Genomic DNA, 27,071 nt, shown 5'->3' on the forward strand with positions numbered 1-27,071 from the left:
CGCTCTGTCCGTACCGATCCTGTTGCCAGATTCAGTTTGCAAAGACGCCATGTCCTGCTAGCAGCACGGAAACGCAGGTCCGCCTGAGATGAAGCAAATGGCAAAAGAGCCTCTCACTCTAACGCAATCTCTCTTGTCAACATGCTGCGAGTGTAGTTAGCTTGCATGGTGCTGCAATGCAGCTCCATCTTACGCGCAATTGTGTCGATGACTCGTCCCAATTAGTGTTTCTAAAAGGGGCCTGCACGTGCTTCAAAGAACTTCACTGCCAGCACAGTGGAGCAACGTCCCTTGTTGAAGACGACCCAGAGGACGACGTCTGGTGTGTGAGAGCCGTTGGTTTGTTCATTTGTTTCCGCCGTTCGCGGACATATTTGTCCCGTGTTCTCCTGCAGAACTATCAGACCCCTTAACCAGCCACCCGACGTTTGCAGAGATCTCCCTCCATGAATTAAAGTCCCTCTGGGTGTCCTTGTAGTTTGCCAATGACTGGTTGAATAAGTGGTCCTATTTCCACATTACTTCGACAGAAGCTATTCAATCTGATTAATTGCTTAGCATCCTTTTAAAATGCCGGTATTATGCGAAAAGGATGGATGGAAAGGATGTTAGCCAACCAATCGCATCCCGCAAGAACATCGGTCGCAAGGGGGTGGAACCAAGCACGCCCCTGCATTTCTCTGAAAAGCAGGACCATAAACTAGGCTTTAGGACATCATACCCAAAGATTTCTTGCTGCCGCAATGACTCTTCCATGTCCAAAGCAGGTGGTTGACGCGTCGCTGACAGGCCATCGGAGCTGGGTAACCCAATGCCGCACGGCTAGAGACCGCAGTTGACTGTCGAGAAAGTAGAGTTCCTTGAAAGCTTCGTGTCCAAGATGTTATTAACTTCTTTTGCTTGAAAGCCTCAAAACCCATGTACCTGTATACAGACATACCATTATTTATTTCATTCTATTGCTAGTGGTCCTGTAGTGTATTTATTTATGCTATATGTTGAGAATTAAATATAATCATGCATGCTCACGCTAGACTGCAATTACACTTGAACAATAATTGAATAATAATAACAAGTGGAGGCCGTGTATGACCCGGAGCACACGTACATGTTGATAAAAAGGCTGCACGCACTCTCAGGGTCACGTCCATCCATGGGACGGGGTGACCATGGCTCACACGCAAAACAGCCTTAAAATGGAGTGAACCTGTTGCTAAAGAACTGCACGCACTCCCAGGGTCAGTTGTAGATAAAACAGAATATTGAGACTAACATGTCTCACACAAACGGTCTCAAGGATGCAGTGAACTCATGAACAACAGGAGACGTGATGATCCGAGAGCCTGAAGGGATGGACATCCCTGTGCTCCAATGGGGCTCTCCGAAGGTCATAAACATGGAGCCGCCTCCCTCATAGTGAACCAATCAAGAATGGTCTTAAAGACTATATATTCGGTTCCACTCGGTTCCGCTTTGTATTAAGCGCCCTTTCATTGCTGTTGCTAGACAGATTGAAACAGGTCCGTGCACGTATGACTGCAGGACTGAATACTCCTGTCACCAATAACCATTGTCATATTGCTTTGATTAAAGTCTCAAGTCTGATCCCTTCCTTGTAGTCAATGCGGTGGACTGGGCCTGAGGACTTTGAAAGCTTTACGGTACTGGTGGCAGAACGATTACTCCCGTAGTTCGCGCTGAGATCGCTACCCAGCTCTAGCTCATGCTCCCCCTCAGGGTATACATTACATTACACCGCGCAAACAACGCCAGAGCTACGTGCTCCCCCGTGGAGCGGTACTTTAAACAGTGCTTTACTTAACCAGACGCTGCGCTAGCATCACATAGAGGACGGCCGGATAATGCTAACCGGGGTATAGCTTTGCATCGCGGAGCTTCAGCTGAGCGTGTCGTTACGTTAGCAGTTTAACGTGGATGGGGAGCGCCGACTTGCCTTACCGCGTGTTAGCCTTTGAGAGGCTGAATGCTGCGTGTTTCCCAGGCGTTGGAGATGAAGGAGATTCCCGTCCTCGATGTCCCGCAGTAGCTGGAGAGCCCGTCCGGGGTGTAGCGCTCTCCCGGTTAGCCCGCGTAGCGGGTGCGTGTCGCTCCCTCAGAGAGATCTAACGTAACCCCTTAACAACCGCCCGATTGTTTATGCCCTGGCCTTATTAAAGCACTTGTAGTTTGGCTTCTTACTTATTTGTACGCTCTTGCGTCTTGTTCTGTACCCTCTGCTGAATCCATTTATTGTGCCTTGGATTATCTCTTATGGTGAATGACGTACATAAAAACATAATGGTCTGTTTCCGATTCACTCCGCCCGTCTGCCAGCTGTGAGCCTTACCCACTCACACCTGGGCAGAGGAGGCCTGGTACCGCGCTCTTACGTTTAGCGTAACTGCTTCCTGCTGCGCCTCGTAGGCGAGTGCTACTACACCGGTACCTCGGCGGGCTGCACGACGGCTCAGATTATTGATTTAGTTTCTCCACAATCGATCATCGTCCAATCGGAGTTTGGAGTTTACCGCAACACTGTGGTGCCAGACCCGCTAATTGCACGCTTTGCTTTGCTTCGCCTCGCTTCAGCTACATGCTGAAATGACAGCTGACGCCAACAGAGAGGAGAACACTTTTTAAAGATTGACAACGACAACGTGATTGGTTTAAGGAAACAGTGTGTAGAATCTAAGTGGTTACTCAAATGTGCACGCCCCCAATCAGCTGATAGAGCAATTACAAAGGAGGCAAACAGAGTCAGACCGGTTGTCTTCCTGACTGAATTTGCGCTTAAGCTACATTCAGCAAAAACATCATGTTTTATAACCCAAAAGACAAAGAAAAGTTTTCTATTGGCCCTAAGCTGGCGTAGGGGATGGACCTTCTCCCCCCGCCTCTAAGGATCCGGTCATATCCAATGTCCAAACCACCTTGCCTAACGTAAACAGTGAAAAAAGTGTGTATGTTGGTTGGGGTGTGGTGTGAACCCGCCCCCTTATCTTACACATTTGCTGTTGGTTGACCCGCTGACCTTGCTCCCTTAATCAGGACAGAAACCCTCCCCATATACGTAACACAAGAGGCTTCTGTCTATACGTCTGTTTATTTAGTTCTCAACGGCATTAGTTAGAGCACCCACCTGAAGCCAGATTATCTGGCCTCGCCGGCACACCCTGCTTGCCCTCTGGCCTAAAATTCTTCAGCAGGACAGGGCAAAGATTTCCTAACTCAGCACTAAGAAAAAAGCTTTTGATTATCACGCACGGAACTACGATCCACGGAGACCTGCTAGGCGACAAAGGACAAAAAACTTCCGGAAAGAAGCTTAATAGTGATGTACATTAATAAAACATGGATGATTGAGGAAGGAGAGAGTGAGAGAGGGGCTCGGTGTGTCCTAAGAAGTCCCTCGGCAGTCTAAGCCTAGAGCAGCTTAACTAAGGGCTGGTCCAGGCTAACCTGAGCCAGCCCTAACTATAAGCAATATTAAAGAGGAACGTTTTAAGCTTCATCTTAAATGAACTGACCGAGTCTACCCCCCGGACTGAAAGTGGAAACTGGTTCCACAAAAGAAGAGCTTGATAACTAAAGGCTCTGGCCCCCATCCTACTTTTTACTACTCTAGGAACCACAAGTAGCCCAGCATCTACGGAGCGCAGATGCCTTGTAGGGCAGTACGGTAAAACAAGCTCTTAAGATAAGACGGTGCCTCACCAGCAAGTGCCTTGTAGCTGAGAAGTACCTTAAATTCTATTCTTGATTTAACAGGAAGCCAGTGCAGAGAAGTAAATACAGGAGTTATATGATCCCATTTCTTAGTTCTTGTTAATACACGTGCAGCAGTATTCTGAATCAACTGGAGAGGTTTAAGCGATTTACAAGAGCAGCTTGATAACAAAGAATTACAGTAATCCAGTCTAGAAGTAACAAATGCATGAACTAGTTTTTCTGCATCACTTTGAGACAGGAAGTTCCTGATTTTCGATATATTACGTCACACTATGGTGATATGTACTCTCTGCCTAAAGTGGAATGGTCATGAACGTATTGTTTCCTTTTAAATCTAATCTGAAAATGACAACATGTAGTCTGGTGAGATATTGAAGGAAATTGGCTCATGTATGGTGCTCGGAGAAGCTTTAATTTTTAATGGTACTTCAGAAGCTCCTGGTTATATGTTGACATAAAAGGCCTAAGACCATGATGATGTCAAAGATAACGTTTTCAAAGCGGCATTCCTGGCGTTGCTTCACACAGTCAACGACCACTGACTTAAGAACGCTTCGTTCGAAGGCCGCAAGCTCCCTCTGCCGCATTTGTAACCGTCCGGCCAGTGGCCTGACATGCTGACACAAAGAGTGCTCGCAGCTTTAATTATCTATACATTTTGGTGTCACCAAAGTAGTCACTCACTTTGGTTGTTTATTTAAAGGTTTCATCTAGAAAATAATTTATATCTTCTAGAGAGTAAAGATCTGTGGCAGGTTCGTCCGCCTTAGATTCGCCGTGGGCGTCACGCCCTCCGCGGCGTGAGCCGCATCGGCTTGCTTTGCTCACGGACACGCAAACCGCTTGTGTCCCACCTCTCCACACTCAAAAACACTGCTGCTCGGAGCTGGCGTACACCATGTAGGCGCCATCGCCGTGCTTCACCCTAAAGGAGATGTCCAGGCTCTGAGCAGGTGAGTCCAGAAACATGCCGTCCTGCCGCCTTAGCGACTGGACGTGTCTCAGCTTGGGATCCTTACATACCAGATTCACCGTTTTTATGCCTCCGGCAAACTTTCCAAACCTCCGCAGCTTGTTAGTTATTGCTTCGTTTTGGATGAAAGGCGGAACACCGGACACGATGATTCGCGTAGAAGGCGCTGTCATCGGGGACACCTGCACGAACGCGTCCCTCCCGATCAGCTGCTAGACACGAAGCTCATCTTTAAGAAAAATAACCACAGCTTTGTTCATCCTGGAAGCGAAGGACAGGTTTTCGTGTTCTACCTGCTCCCCTACAGCGAGCAACACCTCCTCCACAGTGACAACGTAACCCCGTGGGATGATCCTCACTCCCTTCCGAAGAGACGGAGGTGGCATCTCAGAGGACGCCATTCCTCCGAGGGCACCTCGACAAAAACTTCTGAACGATTAGAAAGAGTAAGTTTGGAAACTCACCTGGTCAGCACATTGGATTATTCTCAGAAAACAAAACATGATTTGAAAATACCTGCCACTCGCACCAACACCTCACGCTCACTCACCGGAACCAGAAAGAGAGAGAGAGCTCAAAAAACGGAGGCTAGGGCATTAGAGGCAGTCCCTTCCTTTTTATGCTGGATTTTACCGTCAAAGAACTTGACCAAAACCATGACCATTTGATCTGAACCAGCATTGTTGTGTGCAAAATATAGGCACTATAGGCAATGACCAGCTACAATGGCATGAATTATTCATACTGTCCAACCTCATCTTTACCCTGGTCTATCTTCATTGACGAGGCACTTTCACACGGACCTGCTCATGCCGTCCGTCCGGAATACGAAACTTGAAACAGCATCAGAAATTCACATAAACTATGTAAACATACAGCATGTAAACACATCCTTGGTATGTTTTTAAATACAAGCAAACAATCCCCTTCGATTCCAACTCAGTATGTTCATGATCCAGTGATGGAAATATGCATGTATAATAGATATCTCTGGAACAAAATATAGAGTGAAAGTAGTTTATCTGTGTATTAGCTAGAACGGGTTCAATAATGAAAGCACAAAAATGAATCTGTTGACACTATTGTTTACTGACAGCTGCTGGGTGGCCTTCTCAGAGCGACTCCAGGAAGACCCACATCCCCGTGACAGCACCCCAAATGCGCCTTTAAAACTGCTGGAAATTCATCAATAGAGCAGCAGGGTCCAGGGACAGATGATGCACAACACTTGTGAACTCCTGCAGGGGAGAGGTCTGTCAAGTGCCTCCCACTGCTCGGGCCCTGCACTCAGCAGTCACTGAAACGCCAAATGCCCCATCAGTGCCTCCTCTGCCATCATAGCCAAAAATGGGCCCCTTATGTAAAGCTTGAATAAAGTGAGGGAGAGATTTAATAGGAAGTGGGAGTTCAAGTTAAACTCTTTTGAAAGAGTATTTGGGGCTATAGAGGCATTTAATCTCAACTTTGCTCCACTGTATTTTGCACATGGCCACCATGGCACTGAATGTCTACGAATGTCGCCATAGCGAGAGACCACAAAACAACAAAGAAAATGCCCCTATCCACAAGTCTAAAGAGAGACTGAGCGGTTTTGAACCTCTCACCACCAAAGCCAGAGGCTCTGAGAGCCGGAGCACCCTCCAAGGGAACCAGCAGGTACCAGCTGCAACATTGTCTCTCTTCAGCAGTGAGCAAAATCCCCCGAAGAGTGGGCTGAGCACTCGGAAACATGCTGGTAGCAGAGGGACAATAGTCGAGAAGGAGGCCTAAGAGCCTCAAATTTCCCAGAATGTAAAAGGTGTGGTCTCTGCCGAGAGGGGACAGTGGGCCTGCTATTTCTGGTCTACTGGGGTGATCCAAATCTGTGGCTAGATGGATGAAAAGCCTCGTGGGTAATGACCCAAAAAGGCCCTGTCAGACACATATGTCCTAAAATTCATGGTAGGTTTGCCACTCACCCCTTCTGTTTGACACGTAGAGGAACTCTTCTGCACAGTTTTCCGCTGTATGGCGAGCCTGTTTTACTTTCAATGCAAAAATCTCTCTTCATCTTCAGCCACTGACTTGCTCTCTCCAATCTAACTTACTGCGGCTAGAGGCGTTTTTGATTCCAGGGGCCGCATAGATTAACAGGTCTCTGTTGAATAGTCTCACCGCCCACAACATTTAGACATAAGTTAGTTGCAAAAGTCTTTACATGCAAAATGGTTTGAAAAGTTGTAGTATGTCAAGCATATTTCTATACATTTCCATTGACGTTTTTTTATCTGTCCTAAAATGGTAAATTGCTCTCAGGTGAATATTGCCTTTCGAAGGGGCAGAAGAGGCCGAGGACATAAGCGTGTTCTTGATAAGAGCCACACTTTTTTGCACACATTATTGGGCCAAACTGTTGTGATTGTGAAGGAGAGAGAACTTCTCCGGTTACGAATGTAACCGTAGTTCCCTGAAGGGAATGAGACGCTATGGGAACGCCTCTGCGTGACCGCGTCATGAAGCACGTGTAAAATCGAACCAATAGCAAGCTGGTACGTCATAGGCGGGCGACGCCAGGACCAGGACGCTATAAAGGAACTCAAAAGGTACCGGGGGGAAGGGAGCACCGAATAGTGCGGTAACACCCTGACCCCTCCGGTGGGGATCACTCTCTGGGCCCTGACCCCTAAGGCGTCAGGGCCTTTTAGACGAAGCCTTCTTCGCGGCGACGCCGGGGCCTCCCTCGAGCAGCCCCGCGGACATGGCGTCGACGGGCTCTTAACGCCAGGTAGCACCATCGTCTGTAGGCAGGAATCCGCCTGCACGGCCGGCATGCTAGCATAGCCATGTCTCAGCTCAGCCTCTCAGCTTCAGCCACTGACGAATACAAAGCCGCACGCGGGTTGTAAACGCGAGCGGACACCGGCTTCCCCCCAGGACGCCGACACCTCAGCGTGGACGTCCGGGAAGAAAGACAATCACCGGCGCGGAGGTACTCTACGGGAAGGCAGAAACCGTTCATGCAGCTTACCGCTCGTAGTAGGCTGCCGGCCAGCTGATATTGAGTTATCAGCGGCTTGAGTGAGGACATCCATCAGTTCTTGGGCGGTAGCGGGGCAATGAGGCGCCTCAACGTCAGCCTCCGCTGCCTCCACGCTCACCACGTCCAGTTCCTCGAAGCTGAACTGTGAGAGCGGCATCTCATCCGGGGTGGAGGAAGCCGCCGCGCGTGCCTCCAACGCCGGAAACAACGAGGGCCGGGATAAAGGCCTCAGCCGTCCGGGAATCTTCCGCGAGGTCCACTTGCGATCCCCACAAAGACATCCGGCGCTCTGCCTCGGCACGAGCACGACCGGAGCCGCGGGGAGTGCGTGTCATCGAGCTGTGTTCCACGCCTAAGCAGACGAACACAAGGTGTGCGAGTCCCTGCCCTTAATGAAACGGGTGCAAGGGGGGGGCAGACTATACAATACCGCTCAGCCATTACTAACTATTCACAACTTCACACACACTAGATGAAGGCCCAAAGATGAATGGTCCTGCCTTTCGGTATCGCCCGCCTATGACGTACCAGCCCGCCATTGGTTCGATTTCACACGTGCTTCATGACGCGGTCACGCAGAGGCGTTCCCATAGCATCTTTACGCAGCTTGAGTTCCCTGAGAGGGAACCCAACCGCAAAGGAAGGTAATTTCTCTTTTAATTAACTTATGCGGGCGCTTGGCTGGCAACGGGGAATCCTGGTGAGAGCAGATAGCGAGGAGAATGCACCAGACCGCAGACGGCTCATGTCAGCAGGAGGCTGGGTCAAGCAGAGGTTTAGCAACGATACAATAATAGTTCAGCACGTACCCAACAGGACGCGACAGGGCAGGGCAGGAAGTTAGGGACAGCAAACTCAGGTACGTATAGTGAATAGATAATTTGGCGGAAAACAAAGGGGAAGAGGCAGACTAGAAATAGAACGTCTAATTAGAGAAAGCAGGAACAGGTGAGGGGAAGAGGATGATGAGAAGAGAGAATGAGAAGCAGCTGGGAATAAATAATAGCGTGTAAGGAAGTTTGTGTGTGTAAATGACAAGAAATAGGTCTTTCTACACACTCTTTCTACAGCAGGGGTGTTAAACTCATTTCAGCAAAACAAATCAATATTTTAAAAAAGACATAACCAGCCTCTCGTCTGTCAGAAGCGACCGTGCATGCGTGGGGACCTTTTTGTAATTCTCACAATAGAAGTACAGCGGGTCTGATTTGGCCCACAGGGCCGTGAGTTTGACATCTGTGTTCTACAGGGATCTCATCACTGAACTAGAAAATGCATTGGAATGCATAAAGCTGAAATAAAGTTGCTTAAAATACAAAAATGAAAAAAGCTAATTATTTGTTAACATTTCTGAAACACTAGAAATCAAAAGCTGAAATGAATTTAAAAATTGCTGAAAATACAGAAATGAGAAAAGCTCAAATGAACTTGAAACAATTGCAAAAAAACAGAATAGAAATAGCAAAAGCTGAGAATTTGTCGTAATATAAGGTTTAGTGCTAGTTATAGTAGTACTAGCAGTAGAAGAAGTAAGTACTAGTTGTACTAGTATTTGAAAGCAGTTGTGGTGTAGCTTTGGTTGAGGTACAGATAATCATTTTTTTATTTTGAAAATAATGGAATTGGAAGGGGGTTGGGAGACAGAATGTTTGTCATTCAAACTAAATAGTAAAATGGTAAATGGATTTGGACAGCTAGTCTTCTCACCACTCAAGGCGCTTCAACACTACATGACATCATTCACCCATTCATTCATACTAATGACAGGACCTACCATACACAGTGGCAACTGCCCATTAGTAACTAACATTCACACAGTCTAGTCACAGCTAGAGGAACAATGCTGGGGTTAAATGCCTTTCCCAAGAAAACATTGACATTCAGGTTAGCCTGGCCTGGGATCAAACCACTATTGGAAGACGGCCTTGCTCCCCACTCACCCACAGTCACCCTAAGCTAAGAAAACTAAGAAGTTATTCATTGATGGGCCTCATCAAACTTTACAGTAGGAATTACCTCCATGGGGTGTTGACGTACTAGTAATAGTAGTAGTAGTAAAAGTCATTTTAATATTAATACCAGTACTACTAGAAGTACTAGCAATATCATTAGTGGTTGTACTATTTGAAAGAGCAATAAGTATTTAAGAAAACAGCTTTATCCTAAGATTCATGGTTTGATTACAGATCATCCTTTCCGTTTTTATTTTAAATGATGGTATATTGGTTGGGTTGAGAGACAGAATATTTGTTATTCAAACTAAGAAGTTATTAATTGATAGGCCTCATCAACAGCCAATACAGATCAGCTGTGAGTCACAGACAGAGCCCGCGTGTGAGCTAGAAACCGTGACAAAGGAGCAGCTGCAATCACTAACGAGCTCACAGGAGCAGAGACAGACAGTGATTTACTCAGAATCCACATCTCAAACAAATGTCCCCTGGAGCAAAGTTATACTGGGGTAGCCAAAAAACATTGTGATTTTGAGAGACACAAGAACGAAGGCATCAGTCTAGTTTCCATGTCTCAATGTGTTTAAAACTGCTAGTTGAGCAGTTTTACAAAACGTGTACCTTCTGGTTTTAATTAGAAATATGTCGGCAGATTTGTATTGGAGCCTATGGGTCTTGAGACAGACTTTGTCTCACTGTCTCCACTGTAAGAAACGCAATACACATCAATGTAAAACTCAGAAACGGACCCAAAAACGAATGAAACATAATTAGTAATAATTATTAAGTACAATAGATATCAACAAGCAGTTTTTTATTAACACAGGCTAGACCTTTGTCAACATTTTAAAGTTTTAATGGTGTCTCTAGCTAAAAGAATGGAAAAGTTTTTTTTAAATAAACTCCATTTCAAAACCATGTTAAAAACGTTTTATTTTAATTAATATGAATTCAATTAAGAGCTAGAAAGCTGAAAAGTCATAGCACCCCTCCCCTGAATGAGCTGAACATTTTAATATTTGAACGGTTTGAATAGCTGAAAGTGTGAAGGAGTTGAAACATGCAACGGAAGGAATAGAAGAAGTTGAATAAAGATTTGAAGAACAATACTTGGAATGCATCAATGCATTCCAACAACAAGAAAGGGGTCAGATTGGAGATGACTTGCCAAAGTATGTGATAGTTTGGGATACTGTTTCCATTGCTCCGACATCATCAGTCAATGGTTTGCAACCCACAACAGGATACTGAAGGAGTTTTTCTCATCCTACTCCCCATTCCTTAACCCCATTGAGGAATTTTACTCAGCATGAAGATGGAAAATATATGATTGCCAGCCACATACACAGATGAACCTTCTGGCTGCCTTAAATGTAGTGTGTGATGACGTCACAGCAGATGCCTGCAGAGGCTGGAAAAGACACTAAAAGATTCTTTCAACATTGCATTGCAAAAGAAGATTCTTTATTTCAATTTTGCAATGGCATGGTCTGCCAACAAACACTAAAAGTTTAGACATTGGGAGGGGTCACTTTTTCATCATTTTTTTTAAACGGGTATTGGGCTGGTGTGGGCAGGTGTAGTGTAACAGTGATCCAGCGTGTACTCCTCTCTGGTTGGGCATCTAATAAACTGTTTGTGGCTGATGTTTCCTTTGTCACCAAGGAGTCTGGGTTGGTCCGCTCCACACGCCATATCTGATCAGGGAGTGTCCACTGTGCCTCCTGCACATTGCCCACCGGTGGCATGTAAACACCGACCAGGACGAATTAACCTCTGCCGAATGGCTGCAGAGGACGACGCGCGTCGTTTCTAGAGGCCTTAGAGACCATGGCGGAGGCATGCAGATGGCCAGCGTGGGAGTGGGCATTCTAGTTATTACCCCTGCTAAACGGAGAGGCGCAGACGGCGGGCCAGGCTGTGGCCAGAGGACAGGCAATTCACGTTCGGGCAGCGGCTTAAGAACGCCGCAGCCAGATGGCTACTGCCTGACGGCGATGGCGGAGTACAGGCTGTCATGGAGAAGGTAGTGTTGGAGCAATTTGAGGAGAGGCTCCCGGCCAGGGTGAAATACCACCGCCCACCGACCCTCGAAGTGTCGACAGGGACCTGTGGTATGTGTGCTGTGCTCAGTGGTGACGCAAGGTCGTCCAACGCTGCAGACGGGGAGGGGGAACCGGCAGAGCATCCTGGGGAGACTCCACCGGGTCCCAAGTTTTGCTCCATGGAAGATTTTCTACTTGAACTGTCTCGGGATAATACTCAATACTCAGCGGAGCGCACGCGGATATTGCTTCGTGTTAGTTGTCATGGATTACGCAACACAATATCCGGAGGCAGTGTCATTGCGCAATATCTCTGCTTCAGTTCATCTCCCGGGTCGGAATCCCAAAAGAGATTCTGACTGACCAGGGCACCTCGTTCATGTCGCGCACACTGAGAGAACTTTACGGATTACTGGGCATTAAGTCCATTCGTACCAGTGTGTACCGCCCGCAGACCGATGGGCTGGTGGAACGTATACATTTATTAGCGAAGATGAATGTAATTGTGATAACTGGCATGATCCTCTGTTTGCAGTCTGGGAGGTTACCCAGGCCTCCACAGGATTTTCTCCCTTTAAACGTTTGTTTGGCAGGACACCAAGGGGGGTGCTGGATCTAATTTAGGAAAACTGGGAGGAAGGTCCAAGCCCCGGAAAGAACGAGATCTAGTACGTCCTGGACCTGCGAGCAAAGCTCCACACACTGGGTCGGATGTCACGTGAGAATTTGCTCCGTGCCCAAGAACGGCAACAACGGATGTACAACAGAGGAGCCAGGCTGCGACAATTCACACTGGGAGAAAATGTATTACTTCCTTCTTCCAACTCTAAACTCCTGGCTAAGTGGCAAGCGCCCTTTGAGGTTACACGGCAGGTGGAGGACGTCGACTACGAGGTGGTGAGGTCTGACAGGGGCGGTGATACACAAATATACCACCTGAACCTCCTGAAAGCCTGGAGGGAGGCGAAGTAGGTTTCTCTGGTCTCCGCAGTATCAGAAAGAGAGGACCTGGGGCTGGAGGTGCCAAAACCGGTCAATCCCACCCCGCTCCCGTGCAAGGGAGGCCCATCTCTCTGAGGTCCAGAGAGACGGGCCTCGGTTTGCTGATGTGTTCTCTCCCCTGCCAGGCCAGACCAACCATAGTTCATCACATCGAAACTCCTCCGGGGGTGACGGTAAGGTCACAACCCTACAGGATGTCCGAACACAAAAGAAAACTAGTTCGGGAGGAATTGGCGGCTATGTTGGAGATGGGAGTAATAGAAGAGTCCAACAGTGCCTCGTGTAGCCCCATCGTTCTGGTGGCTAAGAAAGATGGGGCTGTACGGTTCTGTGTGGACTATCGCAGGGTGAATGACGTGTTTCACGATTCGATGTCTAAACAATGCCCCGGATCGGGCTTGGACAGGCTGGGCACTGCACGTTTTTACAACCCTCGATTTCAGAGTTCAAGAATTTCCGAGTCCAAGGAAAAAACGACCAGCGCCTCATGGACCGGGTGCTGCGTCCGCACGCTGCATATGCTGCTGCCTACCTGGACGACGTAATTATCCACAGCATTACCTGGGCGGAGCACGTGCGGCTGGTGGGCGCGTTGCTGGAGGCCCTGAAGCGGGCCGGGCTCACCGCCAACCCAGGGAAGTGTGTGGACGGAGGGGAGGTACGGTATCTGGGGTACCGCTTGGAGGGCGGGCAGGTACGCCCTCAGGTGGACAAGACGGTGGCTATCGCGACCTGCCCAAGACAAGAGGTGAGGAGGTTTACGGCTATTACACTTTACAAATATGGTCATCAAAACTATAGACATAATTTAAATCAGAACAGAAGCTCCAGAAAATACTGTTATATGACAAGATGACCAATTTGACTGTCTGATCTGGTCACTGATATGTTCATTGACACACATATTTACTTTGGAGAGAGAACTATGGATTCAACATGTTTTCAATATACGTGCTTTTTTATTGATGAAATAGAATTGTTCAAAATAAAATGGCTGCCCGCACAAAATGCAGCTGTTTTATGATGGTGGTTGCTATGTAAGGTACACTAGCAACTTGCATAATCATTCTTTTCCTCAAAGGCCAACATAATGTCACATCGTAATTTTAACTGAAGAAACCCTTGCAAGGTTTCCAACTAGTACACTCAAAAGCACCTGCCAAAGCATGGTACAGAAATAAATTTGACTTATTTCATTGCTTTCCAAGCCATTGAAAGCATAAACACCAGGGGAAAGACATGCATATCTGCGTTGAACGGGTCCTCGCTACTCCTGTCAATATATAACCAGGAGCTTCTGATGTACGATTAAAAATTAAAGCTGCGAGCAGCGTGGGACGGGTCCTCGCTACTCCTTTCACGTCGGGGAACTGGTCGGACGGTTACAAATGCAGCCGAGGAACCCTGCAGCAGTCGGATGAAGCGTTTGCAAGTCAGTGGTTGTTAACCATGTGGAGCAACACTAGTAAATGCCGCTTTGCAAACTTTATCTTTGACATTATCATGGTCTTATTTGGTCTTATTACATGGTCCTTTTATGTCAACATATAACCAGGAGCTTATGATATACCATTGAAAATTAAAGCCTCTCAGAATACCATAGATCAGTGAATTTCCCTCAATATCTCAATCACCAGACTACCTTTTGTCAATTTCAGATTAGATTTAAAAGGAAACAATCATTACTTTCATGACCATTCCACTTCAGGCAGAGAGTACACATCACCATGGTTTGACTTGGTGATAACCAGGACATTCTGATGGGTTAGGTTTTGTGGTAAGCGCGGCTCTCCGAAGAGAGCCACGAGGGGTACTGGCACTAAGGGGGCCTATAGTTTAAAAGAAAATGGTTTATTAAAACCTTAAAAGTGTAGAGCGTAGGCAGGAGGTAAAAAGGGCAACAGCACAGTTGAATGGGAAGAGGCAGAGCAAGAGGAAAATTAAAATATAAGGAATAAAACCATAAATACATGGGGGCCCTCATAAAAACCAAGTGCAAGGGGAGGGCAGGGGGAACCTTAGTGTCCATAAAAGTTGTGGGGGGGACCTGCTAAAATTGGAATGAGTGGGAAAGACAGATTAAAACAAAGGTGTTCCCTGACTAAAATAAAGTATAAAATGCCAAACGCATGCAGCACACCACCTCGAGGAAAAAATAAATATAAATATATATATGAATAAAAAGTTATAAAATTAGTACTAAGGGAATCAAATAAATAGACGAATAAGTAAATACACAAAATATATATAAGTGCAAAGAGGGAATAAGTGCCATACCCTAAAGGAGGGGAAAAGAATAGAAAACATGCAGGTGGAGGGAACACCAGGTAAAATAAGTGCCATAAAAGGTGTTGAAATATGTCAATCGACTCAATCCAAAAAAATAATTAAATACCATTTAAAAATGAAAAAAGTAAAAAATAAAAAATTCCTTAAGCTAAAATAAAAGTAAAATAAAATACTAAAATATTGGAAAAAAAATAAAAATTAAAATGGGGGGGTTAAAGAGTCAAAAGGAATAACAAATGAATAAAATCAAGGGAGAAAATAAAAAAGGTTAAAAACAGACTGGGTCAATATTTCTCATTAAGTCCATAAGGGTCGATGGTACCCAGTCTGTGGATCCACCTTCTCTCTGTTGCTCGCCGCTGTGCTGTGCTCCACTGCCTGTTGCCCTGGAGGCCCACACTATGGAGGTTGTGTGAGCCATGGAGTTTAAAATGCTCATAGAGGACGCTGGTACCTTTCCCACTCTTAATATTGTTAAGGTGTTGTTTGATGCGTAGATGTAGTTCGTTCTTGGTCTCTCCCACATACAGTTTGTGGCAGGTCCCGCACCTGATGGCATAGATTACATTGGAATCAATAGGTCGCAGGACCTGCCCGATGTTAAAACCAATCTTTGATTGTGGGGGAGATGAACAAACCCAATGTCCTGTTCTCGAAGCGCTTCCTTCCTAGTATCTTTTTGGTTAAGGTTAGTGTGGACCAGGATGTCTTTGAGATTTTTGTTGCGGCGAAAGCCAGAGATCACTTGAGTGTCCCCCAGGGCGGCACAGTGTTCCCTCGTCCCCTGAAAATTCTTCTTAATTGTTTTTTAAAAGTTGTGTGTGCAACTGTTGTATGTTAAAATCAAGGGGACGAGAGATTGGGTTGCTGGTCGTGGGTTGCCACTGCCGCTCCTGAAGGATTCGGCGACCTCCGCCTTGATCGTCCTGAGGAAGCGCTTCGAGTACCCCCTGAGTCTCAACGCTCAATAGAGGGTTTTGGTCGCCTCCTCCACATGAATGTCGAGGGTGCAGATCCTGTGGAACCGGATCAACTGGGACTTGATGAGACCTCTGTACGTGTGATAGCTGGACTTATGGAGAAGGTCGTGGCGGTCAGTGTCCTTAAAATAAACCTTTGTGGCCAAGGTTTTGGTCTGGTCGTTGGATGCCTGGAAGAAGACCACCGTATCGAGGAACTCGAATGAAAGATGTTGAAGGTTATGTTTGAGTTTTATTTTGGGGTGATGTTCATTTAAGATGTCCAAAAATGTGTGAAAGTGCTCTTCAGTGTGATCCCAGACACCTAAGATATCATCCAAGTACCGGAAATAGAGGAGGGGTTTGTATTGCAGTTTATTGAAGGCTGCCCTCTCCGAATGCGCCAGGTAAATATCAGCATACGCAGGCGAATACTTCCGGCCCATCGCACAACCGCACAGCTGGAGGTAGAATAGGTTATTGAAAGTGAAGTCGTTCCGAGTCAGGGTGATGTGTAGAAGTTGTAGGATTTCTTTGTCTGGTCTGGCCGGGTTGGGATGTTGACTGAAAATGTATTGAATGGTAATGAGGCCTAACAGGGTTTCTATATTGGTGTAAAGTGAGTCTATGTCGATGGAGAAAAGAAAACTATGACCGGGTACTCTAACATTGTTGATTTTATTGACAAATTGGTAAGTATCTTTAAGATAACTGGGGTGTAATTTTGAGAGGGGATTAATGTAAGCCGAGCAAAGCCCTATTGCGTTTGCACGAATTAGGGCCTGAGCCCACTGAAAGTCGGGCGAAGCCTTATTGAGTTCCGAAGAATTTTTCTTATTAGGGCCTGAGCCGACTGAAAATTGGGCAAAAGCCCTATTGTTATTGCAAGAATTATTATTTCTGCCACTTCGATCGCACTTTTGGGGACTTTATCATGTTCAAAAACTCTTGAAAAGCTCTGCGAATAACCTAGGTGATGACAGGCAAGGCTTCAGAAGTGCGAAAAATGTATATATTCTTCGGGTCCCGCAATTAGGGGATGAAAAAAAAGTGCTCCCTATGGAGACATTTTTTCCCACTTTTACCGATTGACTTGATCCTTTGCACACAGGTGTTCTTGGATGTGCTCTAGAAAAAAGTCAATCATGGTATGCAAATGCGCCTACTGTTTTTTTCTGCCATTGTGAATTTTGTGAAAAACACGTTTTTGCGAACTCCTCCCAGACGCTTGGTCCGATTCTTACGAAATCTTCGGCAAAATGATCATTGGCTCAATGATGATGAATGTTGATATCTCATTTTTCATTAAAGTTATGGACCAATAAAGTTTGTAAGGGGTGTGGCCTGAAAAGGAAAGACCTATTACTTATTAACGTCGATCCTCACCAAATCTTTAGGACATGTTCACATTGAGTCCTAAAACATCCCCAAATATTTTCAGAACATTTGAACATTAGGGGGCACTATAGTGATTCTCTGTATTTTTTGCTCTTTCCTTCATTTTTTGCATTTGCAAACGAACAAACTCGTCCGAGAGTTTATATCTGATCGATTTCAAAATCAGGCAAGTTGATCCTGACAACCGTGGGGTCAACAGTTATTAAAATCAACTTTTCATAAAACTACCTGGGTTTGATATTGCGTCCAGTTTGGACGATTTTTTCAAAATGTAATAACTCCAAGGAACATTGATATTTCTGGCTAGAAATGTTTATTCATGATGTTTGTGTAGGCCTATAAGTATTGCCATGCAGTGATTTTTGAAAGTATAGTGCCACCTATTGGCTTATGTCAATGCAAATTTCTACAGTTAGATGTCCATATCCTAGCCCTTTAATTTCATGCACTTCAAATCTGAGAATATAAACCTTAAGACTGTGATGATAGGTTACAGTGTGAATATTGGGAGCTTTGGACCAACTTTGTTGCCGTGATGACACCATCTTCGCATAAAAGATCTAGCACATCTTCTGAGCTTTGGCAAACTTTTGAAAACCTCTGTGAGTGTCCTTAGTGATGACCTTTACAGACCTGGTGTGGAGTTTTGGAACAAAAGTAAAAAATCACCTTCATTCAATCAAGGCAAAGGACGACAGCTAATCAAACCACTTTTGCTCCATCAAGAAATATGAACCTTTTAACTACACACACTGGATAACCACGTGTCTACATATTCCAAAGCATCAAGCCAATCTCTACAACACAGGACTTGTTGTGAATCAATGATGAAAACGTCACTAAAATAATTTTGATCGCCCCCATTCAGTCAAGGCAAGATTGCTTTCCATGAGCCTTTTCATATGTGGCATGACAAGCTCTTTACCCAGTTCTTTAATGAATAGCACCATGCATTGTTAGCCCTCCTTGCAGAGAAGGGTTGCAATGAGCCAACAAAAAATCAAGGTACACACTTGACACCGTGGGAAGAATTGGTCACAACAGGTGCTGGGGCCAGTTAGATGAAATACCGATCAAAATTAAAATGTGGAAGCATTAAAATCATAAGAAGTGACTACGTCTTTACTTTATTGTGGGAGCCAAGTTTACTAAAGAATGGGGCATATTTAGTATCTCAAAAGTAACTTTGTTTCTTATATCAGCTGGACAAGTGGGTAAAAAGAGAAGAGAAAAAATATGTACATCTGCAGGATTCAAACCACAGATCTACAGCATTCAGTGCGCAGAAATAACCACTCAGCCATCGGCTCTCTTATGATTATACAATCAAAACGTGACCCAAAAAGGTTGATTCACCTCCATTCCGTCAGGGCAGAGAATGCGATCTGTGGAGACCATTTTTTGCAGTCATTTAGCAATTCGTTCTTAAATGTTATTGTTTAATTCTTATCCATTTCTTTATTCTGTATAAAATATATATAAAACTGTAAGAGCCTTAGTAAGATACGGCTGTCCCGTCCAGAGCGGCCCCCCCCCCCCACCCCCTTTGCCATTGCTTCAATGAGCAGAGCAGAGGAAGTTTATGGAGATTGCAGAGTAAACGTGTTCGCATCTTCACCCGTATGTGGCAGAATACCTGTATTGAAACCATAGATGTAATTATATTAAACTGCACATGTTAATGTCATCACCTAGGTTATTCGCAGAGCTTTTCAGGCAAAGGCCCCAAAAGTACGATTGAAATGGTGAAATAATAAGAATAAGAAGAAGAAGAAGAAGACTTCTTGGAAACTCAATAGGGCTTCGTCCGACTTTCAGTCGGCTCAGGCCCTAACAACAATTCTTGCAATTTCAATAGGGCTTCGCCCGACTTTCAGTCGGCTCAGGCCCTAATAATACTTCCTTGAAATACAATAGTTTCCTCTACAACTAGTCGTAGCGAGGACCCTAATAAACACCAGCACATGATGCGCTATTGTGTTTGCCTCAGCCATGACAAGACATGGTACAAGCGTTGTCTCTGTGCAGATGATCATTATAATAGCTTATATTTTGCTGTATACATGGACCTTCAGAAAGAGTTGTTAGTGTGAATACATTATATTTTAAAGAGAAGATTATAAAAGATTTTTAAATCAAAGTAATACCCAGCCATGTTTTCCTCTGTTCTTGTCAGGCCTGCAGGATGTCCTGCCGGATTTCCTGCGTGGGCGCTTTGTGGAGGCAGCCCTTAGCTATGTGGCGTGTAACTCTGAGGGAGAGCTGCTGTGCCGCAACAACGACTGCTGGTGCCGGTGCTCGCCCCGCTTCCCAGAGTGCAACTGTCCTGTTGCTGACATCAGGGTCATGGAGGAGAACCTTGAGAAGAGCAGAGATGCTTGGGACAGCTTCAACCAAGAATTCATGGAATCGGGTATGGGCTGGAATGATATATGAAACTTGTAATGAGGGTGGTTTGAATCTGCTTCTGTGTAAATGTGTAAAACACTTTTAACCGAACAAGTTGAATATAGTTTGACCCAGTGAACTCCTAAGAAACGCCATTGGTGTTTAGATTATGTAGTTGTTATTCGCAAAGACATGGTGGAGTTGAGAGTGTGCATCTCAAAGCAGTAGTAGTGGACAGGATAGAGTAGTAGTGCTTTATTTTTTTTTGTATTTTTACACTTGGTCCTGCTCTCGCACGCATTCACCTCTTTACTCTATTCTGTCATCAAACTCTCCTCTGGTGAACCCGCTAAAGCCTTGCAGAGATAAGCTAGCTGTATGAACTGCTTAAAATTCCAATGTATACAGAATGGTATTTTGCTCTTGTGTAAACATCCATTCCAACTGGGAATATACAGTGAAAATACGGTATGACAATAGGAAATGAGTAGTAGTTACATTCAGCTTGTTGTTTTCAACAAGAAATAGATTTTTTAGTACAACACAATGTTGAATGTTTCTTGAGTGAATGAATAAGGAGGACCAGATCCCATTGTTTGCTGACTTCCATCGCTTTGCCTTTGCAAATTGCACAAATGTAACGTCGATAGCCTCATGGGGAGGGTAGAGCTGCGCTCATGTGATTAGTTGAAAATGAGAGTGACATCTGATTGGCTACAGATAGGTACATGTTTTTAAGAAAGGCATTTGCGAATCCACCCGAGTATCAAGAAATGCAGTGCGATCCACAACAAAACGTATTTGTGAATCCTTCTGCATGCCTTTGTCAGTCAAATCTATTTACAAATCTATTTGTAAATTGTTCTGTGCAGGTTCTTTCTGTGTGCATTTGCAACTAGAAAATGCATTTTCTGCTGAAAATGCATTGGAATGCATGAAGGTGAAATTAATTTCAAAAAGTTGCCTAAAGTACAAAAATGAAAAAAGCTGAAATTATTTCTAAATATTGCTGAAAGAATAGAAATAGTAGAAGCTGAAATAAATTGCTGTAAATACAGGAATGAGAAAAGCTTAAATGAACTTGAAATTATTGCAAAAAATGGGAAATGGGAAAAGCTTCTATAAATTTGAAAAAATACAGAAATAATAAAAGCTGAAAATAATTTAGAAAATGTTTTTCATTCAAACTAAATGGACTTGGTAAATGGACCTGTACTGCGCTTTTCTAGTCTTTGACCACTCAAAGCGCTTTAACACTACATGCCATCATTCACCCATTCATATACAAATGACAGGACCTACCAGTGGCACCTGCCCATCAGTAACTAACATTCACACACTGTAGTCCCAGCTAGAGGAGAAACGCTGCGGTTAAGTGTCTTGCCAAAGGACACATCACGATGCGGGTTAGCCGGGCCTGGGATCAAACCGCCAACCCTCTGATTGGAGGACGGCCTCGCGTGTCTCTGTCTGAAAATATTTAAACGATGAGAATTTCAAAAGGTATACAAAAAGTGTTTCCCCTACATTCAATTAGGGGCCCAAGAATGTTTTTGATGTTTACAATTATCCACTATGGATAAGTATCGTTAGGCGTTTTCCTGATACCAGTGCTAAAACGATACTTTTAAAACATACCGCTGGCTTAAAGAGTGCCTGAACCAACACTTGACGCTCCTTGTGTGTCTAGATGTATCAACATCATGATTGCAGCACATACCCCCGGTTTACAACTTTGAACTTCCGCCAGCAGACGGGCAGCGTGTCAGAAAATGGTGTCTCGGACGGAGGCGGTGACCGAAGAGAGACGTGCTGCTCGGCATGTAGCTTCGCTAGCAGTCGCCCCCTGATGTGGTTCTGTTGTGGAATATTTCAATAAGCTCGGTAGAAGAGAATGATTTGTCTAATAAAACGGAGTCTTGATGAATGATCAAAGTTGCAGAAAGTCCATTTATTGCTTGCAAGCAGGAGGTCAACTACACAGGCACGTATCACGGTGCTCTGTGGAGATGGCGTTTCAGAGCAGTGAAAATGCTGGGTTCTTATACACACACATGAAGGTCATTTCTGGTGGTATGCAGACACGAGAGGTACTGAAACCTGAAACTCTAAACCACCTGTGAGATAACACAAATGAAAAGTTATAAATCAAGCAGGAAACAAATCAAGGCAAAGATGGGAGTAACAGGGTTCCTTTGTTCAAGCATTTGAGTGAAGGCCAGTTTGACTGTCCTCCTTCACACAGCTGAAAAAGACAACTTTCGGGTCTCCCTTTTCTTCTCACATTGCTTCAACACAGACAATAATCACTCTTTTAGCATAAGATTATGTTAACATATTTTAAGCTACTACAGTTCCTGTAGTAGCTTTGCTAGCAGCGGCACACTGATGTCTGCTTCCTTTAGCACGACTCGTTAATGGCGCTCTCCCATGTTTGAAATATCTAACCGTTCTGCCTCCACATTACTTACATTCTGCTCGTCCCGGGTCTCTGTCGTAACTCATGACACGCACGTTTCCATATGTACCATTAGCTAACCACAGTTAAAAACTTCCCTGGCACAGTGGATGATTTCTGAGCTACTGCTTTTATGGCCATCAAACTTTTCACTTAGGTTGCGTTCACAAAACCACGGGGTGTACTATTTGCACTGCGAGTATGAGAGCATCCTGCTCATATTTTAAGCTTCTCTCTTTAAAAGCACATGAATGATTTGTCTCATGTGACTCCACTAATCAGCTGTTATGGTTCAGCAGGCTGAGACCAACTGACAGAGTGGAGTATCCATGGCAACAAAGCTGCTGCTCACAGTCAGACAGTGATTTACACAGAATCCACACCTCAAACAAATGTCCCTGGAGCAAAACTATATGGGGTTGCCAAAAAATAATGTGATTTTGAGAGACACAAGACTAACGAACGCATCAGTGTAGTTTACATGTCTCTCAATGTTTTAAAACAAATGTACCTTCTGGTTTTTATTAAAAATATGTCAGAAGATTTGTCTCACTCTCGGGCTCCTCAGGACAAGAGTAAATAACTTTAGGAGTCCATACCCATATGAGTCCGACCAGCACAACCACAGCATCGTTTCAAAATGAAGCCTGAAAAGTGAAAATTGTGGGTGTAAAATCAAAAGTTCCCTTTTTTTTTTACTGAACTCTGACACGGCTCCCACTCTAAGAAACGGACCCAAAAACGAATGAAACATAATTAGTGATTATGAAAGAAGTAGAATAGACATCAACAAGCTGTTTTTATTATATAAAAACTTGCCTTGTCAAAAGTTAAAATGGTTAAATGAACTCCATTGGAAACCATGTTAAAAAAGTTGAGGATTTTAATTTATATTGATTAAATTATAAGAGCTAAAAAGCTGAAAAGTTGTAGTACCCCTTTCCTGAAAGAGCTGAACATTTTATTATTTGAATAGTCTTAATAGCTGAAAGTTTGAAGGAGTTGAAAGGGGGCACGGAAGGAATAGAATAAGTTGAATAAAGATTAGACGAACAGTACTTGGAATGCATGAATAGATTCCACCAATTATTGCGACTGATACTTTGTCAATTAAGCTCTAAATGAGCTATCAACTAAAGTGAATCCAACATATCTCTGACATGTTGTTGATAAGGACCAAGTGGCTAATCAGAAGTAACGTCAAGATTCCCAGTACACTGTAAACCCAAATAAGTTACCAGAACCAAAAAAATTGAGGTGATCAATTGCCACAATTTTTTTAAGTTGCTTATCTTAAAAGTCAAAACCTTTTGTACCTTTTGATGATAGTCAAATTAAAGTTCCCTATCAGGGACCTGGAGCTGCGTGGAAACGCTGCGAGCTGGTACGTCATGGGCGGGCGACGCCAGGAAGCTATAAAAGGACCCGAAGCGCAAGCCCCTTCATCAAGTGCGTGTGAGTTTAACGATGGCTGAGCAACGTTTTGTACAGTGTGCTCCCCCTTGCACCCGTTTCATAATGGGCAGGGACTCGCACACTTTGTGTGTCGTCTGCTTGGGCGTGGAGCACGCTCAGCTAGCCCTTGAGGGGGCTGGCTCTAGAGATTGCGAGCGCCTTTCTTGGCGCATGCATCTCTCCCGTCGAGCGCTTTTCGAGGAGGCGTGCTCCCCGCGGTTCCGGTCCCGCTCGTGCCGAGGCAGAGCGGCGGTTATCCTCGTGGGGATCGCAGCTGGACCTTGCGGAGGGGCTCGGGACGGCTGAGGCAATTTCCCGTCCTTTTTCCGTGGGATCCAGTACCTTGTACCGGGTGTCGGAGGCATGCGCGGCGGGTTGCTCTACTACGGATGAGGCACGGCTCTCACGGTCTTCCAGCTCCAAGGAACTGGACGTGGGGAGCGTGGAGGCAGCGGAGGTTGAGGACACGTCACCTCATTCAGCCGCTGCCGAGGAGCTGCTGGAGGTACTCGCTCGAGCCGCTGAGAAACTCAGCATCAACTGCCCGGCGGATAGGCAGGAGCCTACTACAAGCAGTAAGTTGCACGAACAGTTTCTGCCTTCCCGCAGAGTTTCTGCCATTCTTCCCGGACATCCACACCGAGGTGTCGGCGTCCTAGGGGAAGCCGCTGTCCGCTCGCGTTTACAATCCGCGTACGGCTCTGTATTTGTCTGTAGCTGAGGCTAAACGGCATGGCTATGTGAGCAGCCCCGGCCGTCGTTAAGCGCGCATCACCTGGTGCAGCAGGAGAATGTTGCGTTACGTGCACCCCCTCGCCGAGGCTGGGCCGCAACACGGCACTCTCAGACTGGGCCTTCACGCGTTAGGGCTGGTCTGAGGACGCCCGCTGCCGCCAAGAAGACTTTGTCCAAACGGCCCTGACGCCATAGCTACCAGGGCCCGGAGGGTGATCCCCACCGGGGGGGTCAGGATTTCACCGCACTACCTGGTGCTCCCATCCCCCTGGTACTCTCCAGGAGTCAGGCTGCTGTCCCCGTCGATTTACTGGACCAGCTCTTCCCTGCCATTGCGCTGTCACAGGGTGCTGCGTCTGCAGACCCAAAACTTTCAGAGACCAGCCTCGAGGGGTTGGTACCCCTGAGAGAGTGGCGAGCCCTCCCCCATGTATCTCAATGGGTCCTGCGTACAATCGACAGGGGCTACGCCATCCAGTTCAAAAGGCGGCCGCCTCGATTTGGAGGGGTGCTACCCACAGTGGTGGACCCCCAGCAGGCTCTGGTAATGGAGCAGGAGGTGCAGGCGCTGCTGCAGAAGGGAGCTATAGAACGAGTTCTACCTCCATGCAGGGAGTCGGGCTATTACAGCCGCTACTTCATTGTTCCAAAGAAGGATGAGGGTTTGCGTCCGATATCCGAAGTTGAGCTTCATAATGCTCATACTCAAACAGATCCGAGGACTGGTTTATCACGATAGATCTCAAGGACGCCTACTTTCATATACCCATCCTCCCACAACACAGGAAGTTCCTGAGGTTTGCTTCTGGGGACAAAGCTTACCAGTACCAGGTTCTTCCGTTTGGCCTAGCCCTCTCACCCCGTATGTTTACCAAGTGCGTGGACGCAACTCTGGCACCATTGCGTCTCCAGGGCATTTTCAGGGAAGCATTTTGAACTACAACTGGTTGATTTTAGCGCCATCCGAGCGGCTGGCGGCCCGACAACAAGATGTTGTGCTCGCCCACATCAACCGTCTAGGGCTGAGACTCAATGCCAGGAAAAGTGTACTGCCCCTCCTGCAAATGACCATCTTCCTGGGCGTGATTTGGGATTCGACCATGATGCGGGCACGTCTGTCTCCCGCTCGAGTAGATTCGATCCTTTCTGCAGTCAAGCAGGCCAAGCTAGGCCAGCCACTCACTGTGAAACAGTTTCAGAGACTGTTGGGTCTGCTGGGAGCTGCATCCAACGTGATCCCGTGCGGCCTGTTGCACTTGAGACCGTTGCAGTGGTGGCTCAGAGCCAGGGTGGTCTCGTACATCAACCATCAGGGGGGTCTGCACTCACGGCAGCTTTACAAGCTAGCCCACCAGATCCTCCTGTGGTCCCTCTGGGAACTCCGCTCAGTGAGAGCAGTGTGCATCCCAGGGAGAAGACCTGATATCGCTCCTCGCAAGTCTTCCTTTGGAGATTCCCATCAGGGCGGACTTACTGTCACAGGCGTCGGGGTCCATCGTTCACCCCAGCCCGGAGCTATGGAAACTATGGGCGTGACCAGATCACCCGCTACAAGGAAGGCGTATGCCGGTAGGTGGAGGCTCTTTGCCACTTTGCAACGGAAGCTAGACCCAGTTAACTGCCCGGTCGGTACTGGAGTTCCTGCAGAACGATTCTCCACAGGTTTATCCCCGTCTACGATCAAAGTATAAGTGGCGGCCCTGTCGGCAACTCATGGCCCCACTGGATGGGCGTTCTCTGTGGAGACACCCACTGGTATCTCGCTTCCTCCGTGGTACCCTGAGGCTGAGGCCAGCAGCCAGCACGAGAGTACCGTCCTGGGACCTGGCCATCGTGCTAGAAGGTCTCTCCGGTGCTCCGTTCGAACCCATTGCAGAGGTTGCAGTGAAGTACGTGGCTCTTAAGACCCTTTTCCTGCTTGCTATTTATTCCCTCAAGAGAATTGGAGATATGCAAGCCCTCTCGGTGGCCCCTTCGTACTTGGAGTTTGCACCCGGGACGATGAAGGCGTTTCTACGTCCTTCCCCCGGCTATACTTCTAAGGCTGTCCAGTTCGATCAGGCCTATCGCGCTGCAGGTTTTCCGTCCTCTTCCTTTCCTGAGCTTTTCCAGCGAAGCTCAACCTCCTCTGCCCAGTTGGGGCTGTAGACTCTTACGTCCACAGAACTGCCCTGTGTAGACGTTCCGAACAGCTGTTCGCGTGTTTCGGACCACCCAATACTGGGGGCCCGGTGTCTAAACAGAGGATGGTGGTTGAGGCCATCTCACTAGCCTACGAATCGGCCGGTCAGCCCGCACCTTTGGCTGTCCTGGCTCATTCTACCGGGGGTATGGCGGCTTCTAAAACCCTTTTTAAAGTGTCGCTGCACGACATTTGAATGGCGGCAGGCTGGTCCTCTCCCCACACGTTCGTGAGGTTTAATCGTCTAGACCTTGACCGCCAGCACCTGCGCTCCAGGCGTGGAGTTACTGGCTCATATAGCGGAGTGGGTATTGCCGTTCCCACAGCATTTCCACGCAGCTTGAGTTCCCTGATAGGGAATGTTTCCGATTACGTATGTAACCTTAGTTCCCTGAAGGGAACGAGACGCTGCGTGTCTATGCCATACTCCCGGCATGCCCGTGGCACTTGATACGGCCGTTCAAAGAAGAGCGGGCTTGCCCTTCGG

At 46.3% G+C, this 27,071-nt stretch overlaps 1 protein-coding gene across 4 annotated transcripts in view; it reads left to right on the forward strand.

The window, feature by feature from the left end:
- The window catches only part of brinp2 (bone morphogenetic protein/retinoic acid inducible neural-specific 2), a 196,646-nt gene that overhangs the window by 142,522 nt on the left and 27,053 nt on the right, over positions 1 to 27,071 (forward strand). For all 4 annotated transcript variants that reach the window (XM_062557655.1, XM_062557657.1, XM_062557656.1 and 1 more), the window contains one exon: positions 19,543 to 19,779. In XM_062557655.1, the coding sequence (XP_062413639.1) occupies positions 19,543 to 19,779 (237 nt within the window). The remainder of the gene's footprint in view (positions 1 to 19,542; positions 19,780 to 27,071) is intronic.

This window comes from Pungitius pungitius, chromosome 15, assembly GCF_949316345.1.
Source record: "Pungitius pungitius chromosome 15, fPunPun2.1, whole genome shotgun sequence".
Classification (NCBI taxonomy): Eukaryota; Metazoa; Chordata; class Actinopteri; order Perciformes; family Gasterosteidae; genus Pungitius; species Pungitius pungitius.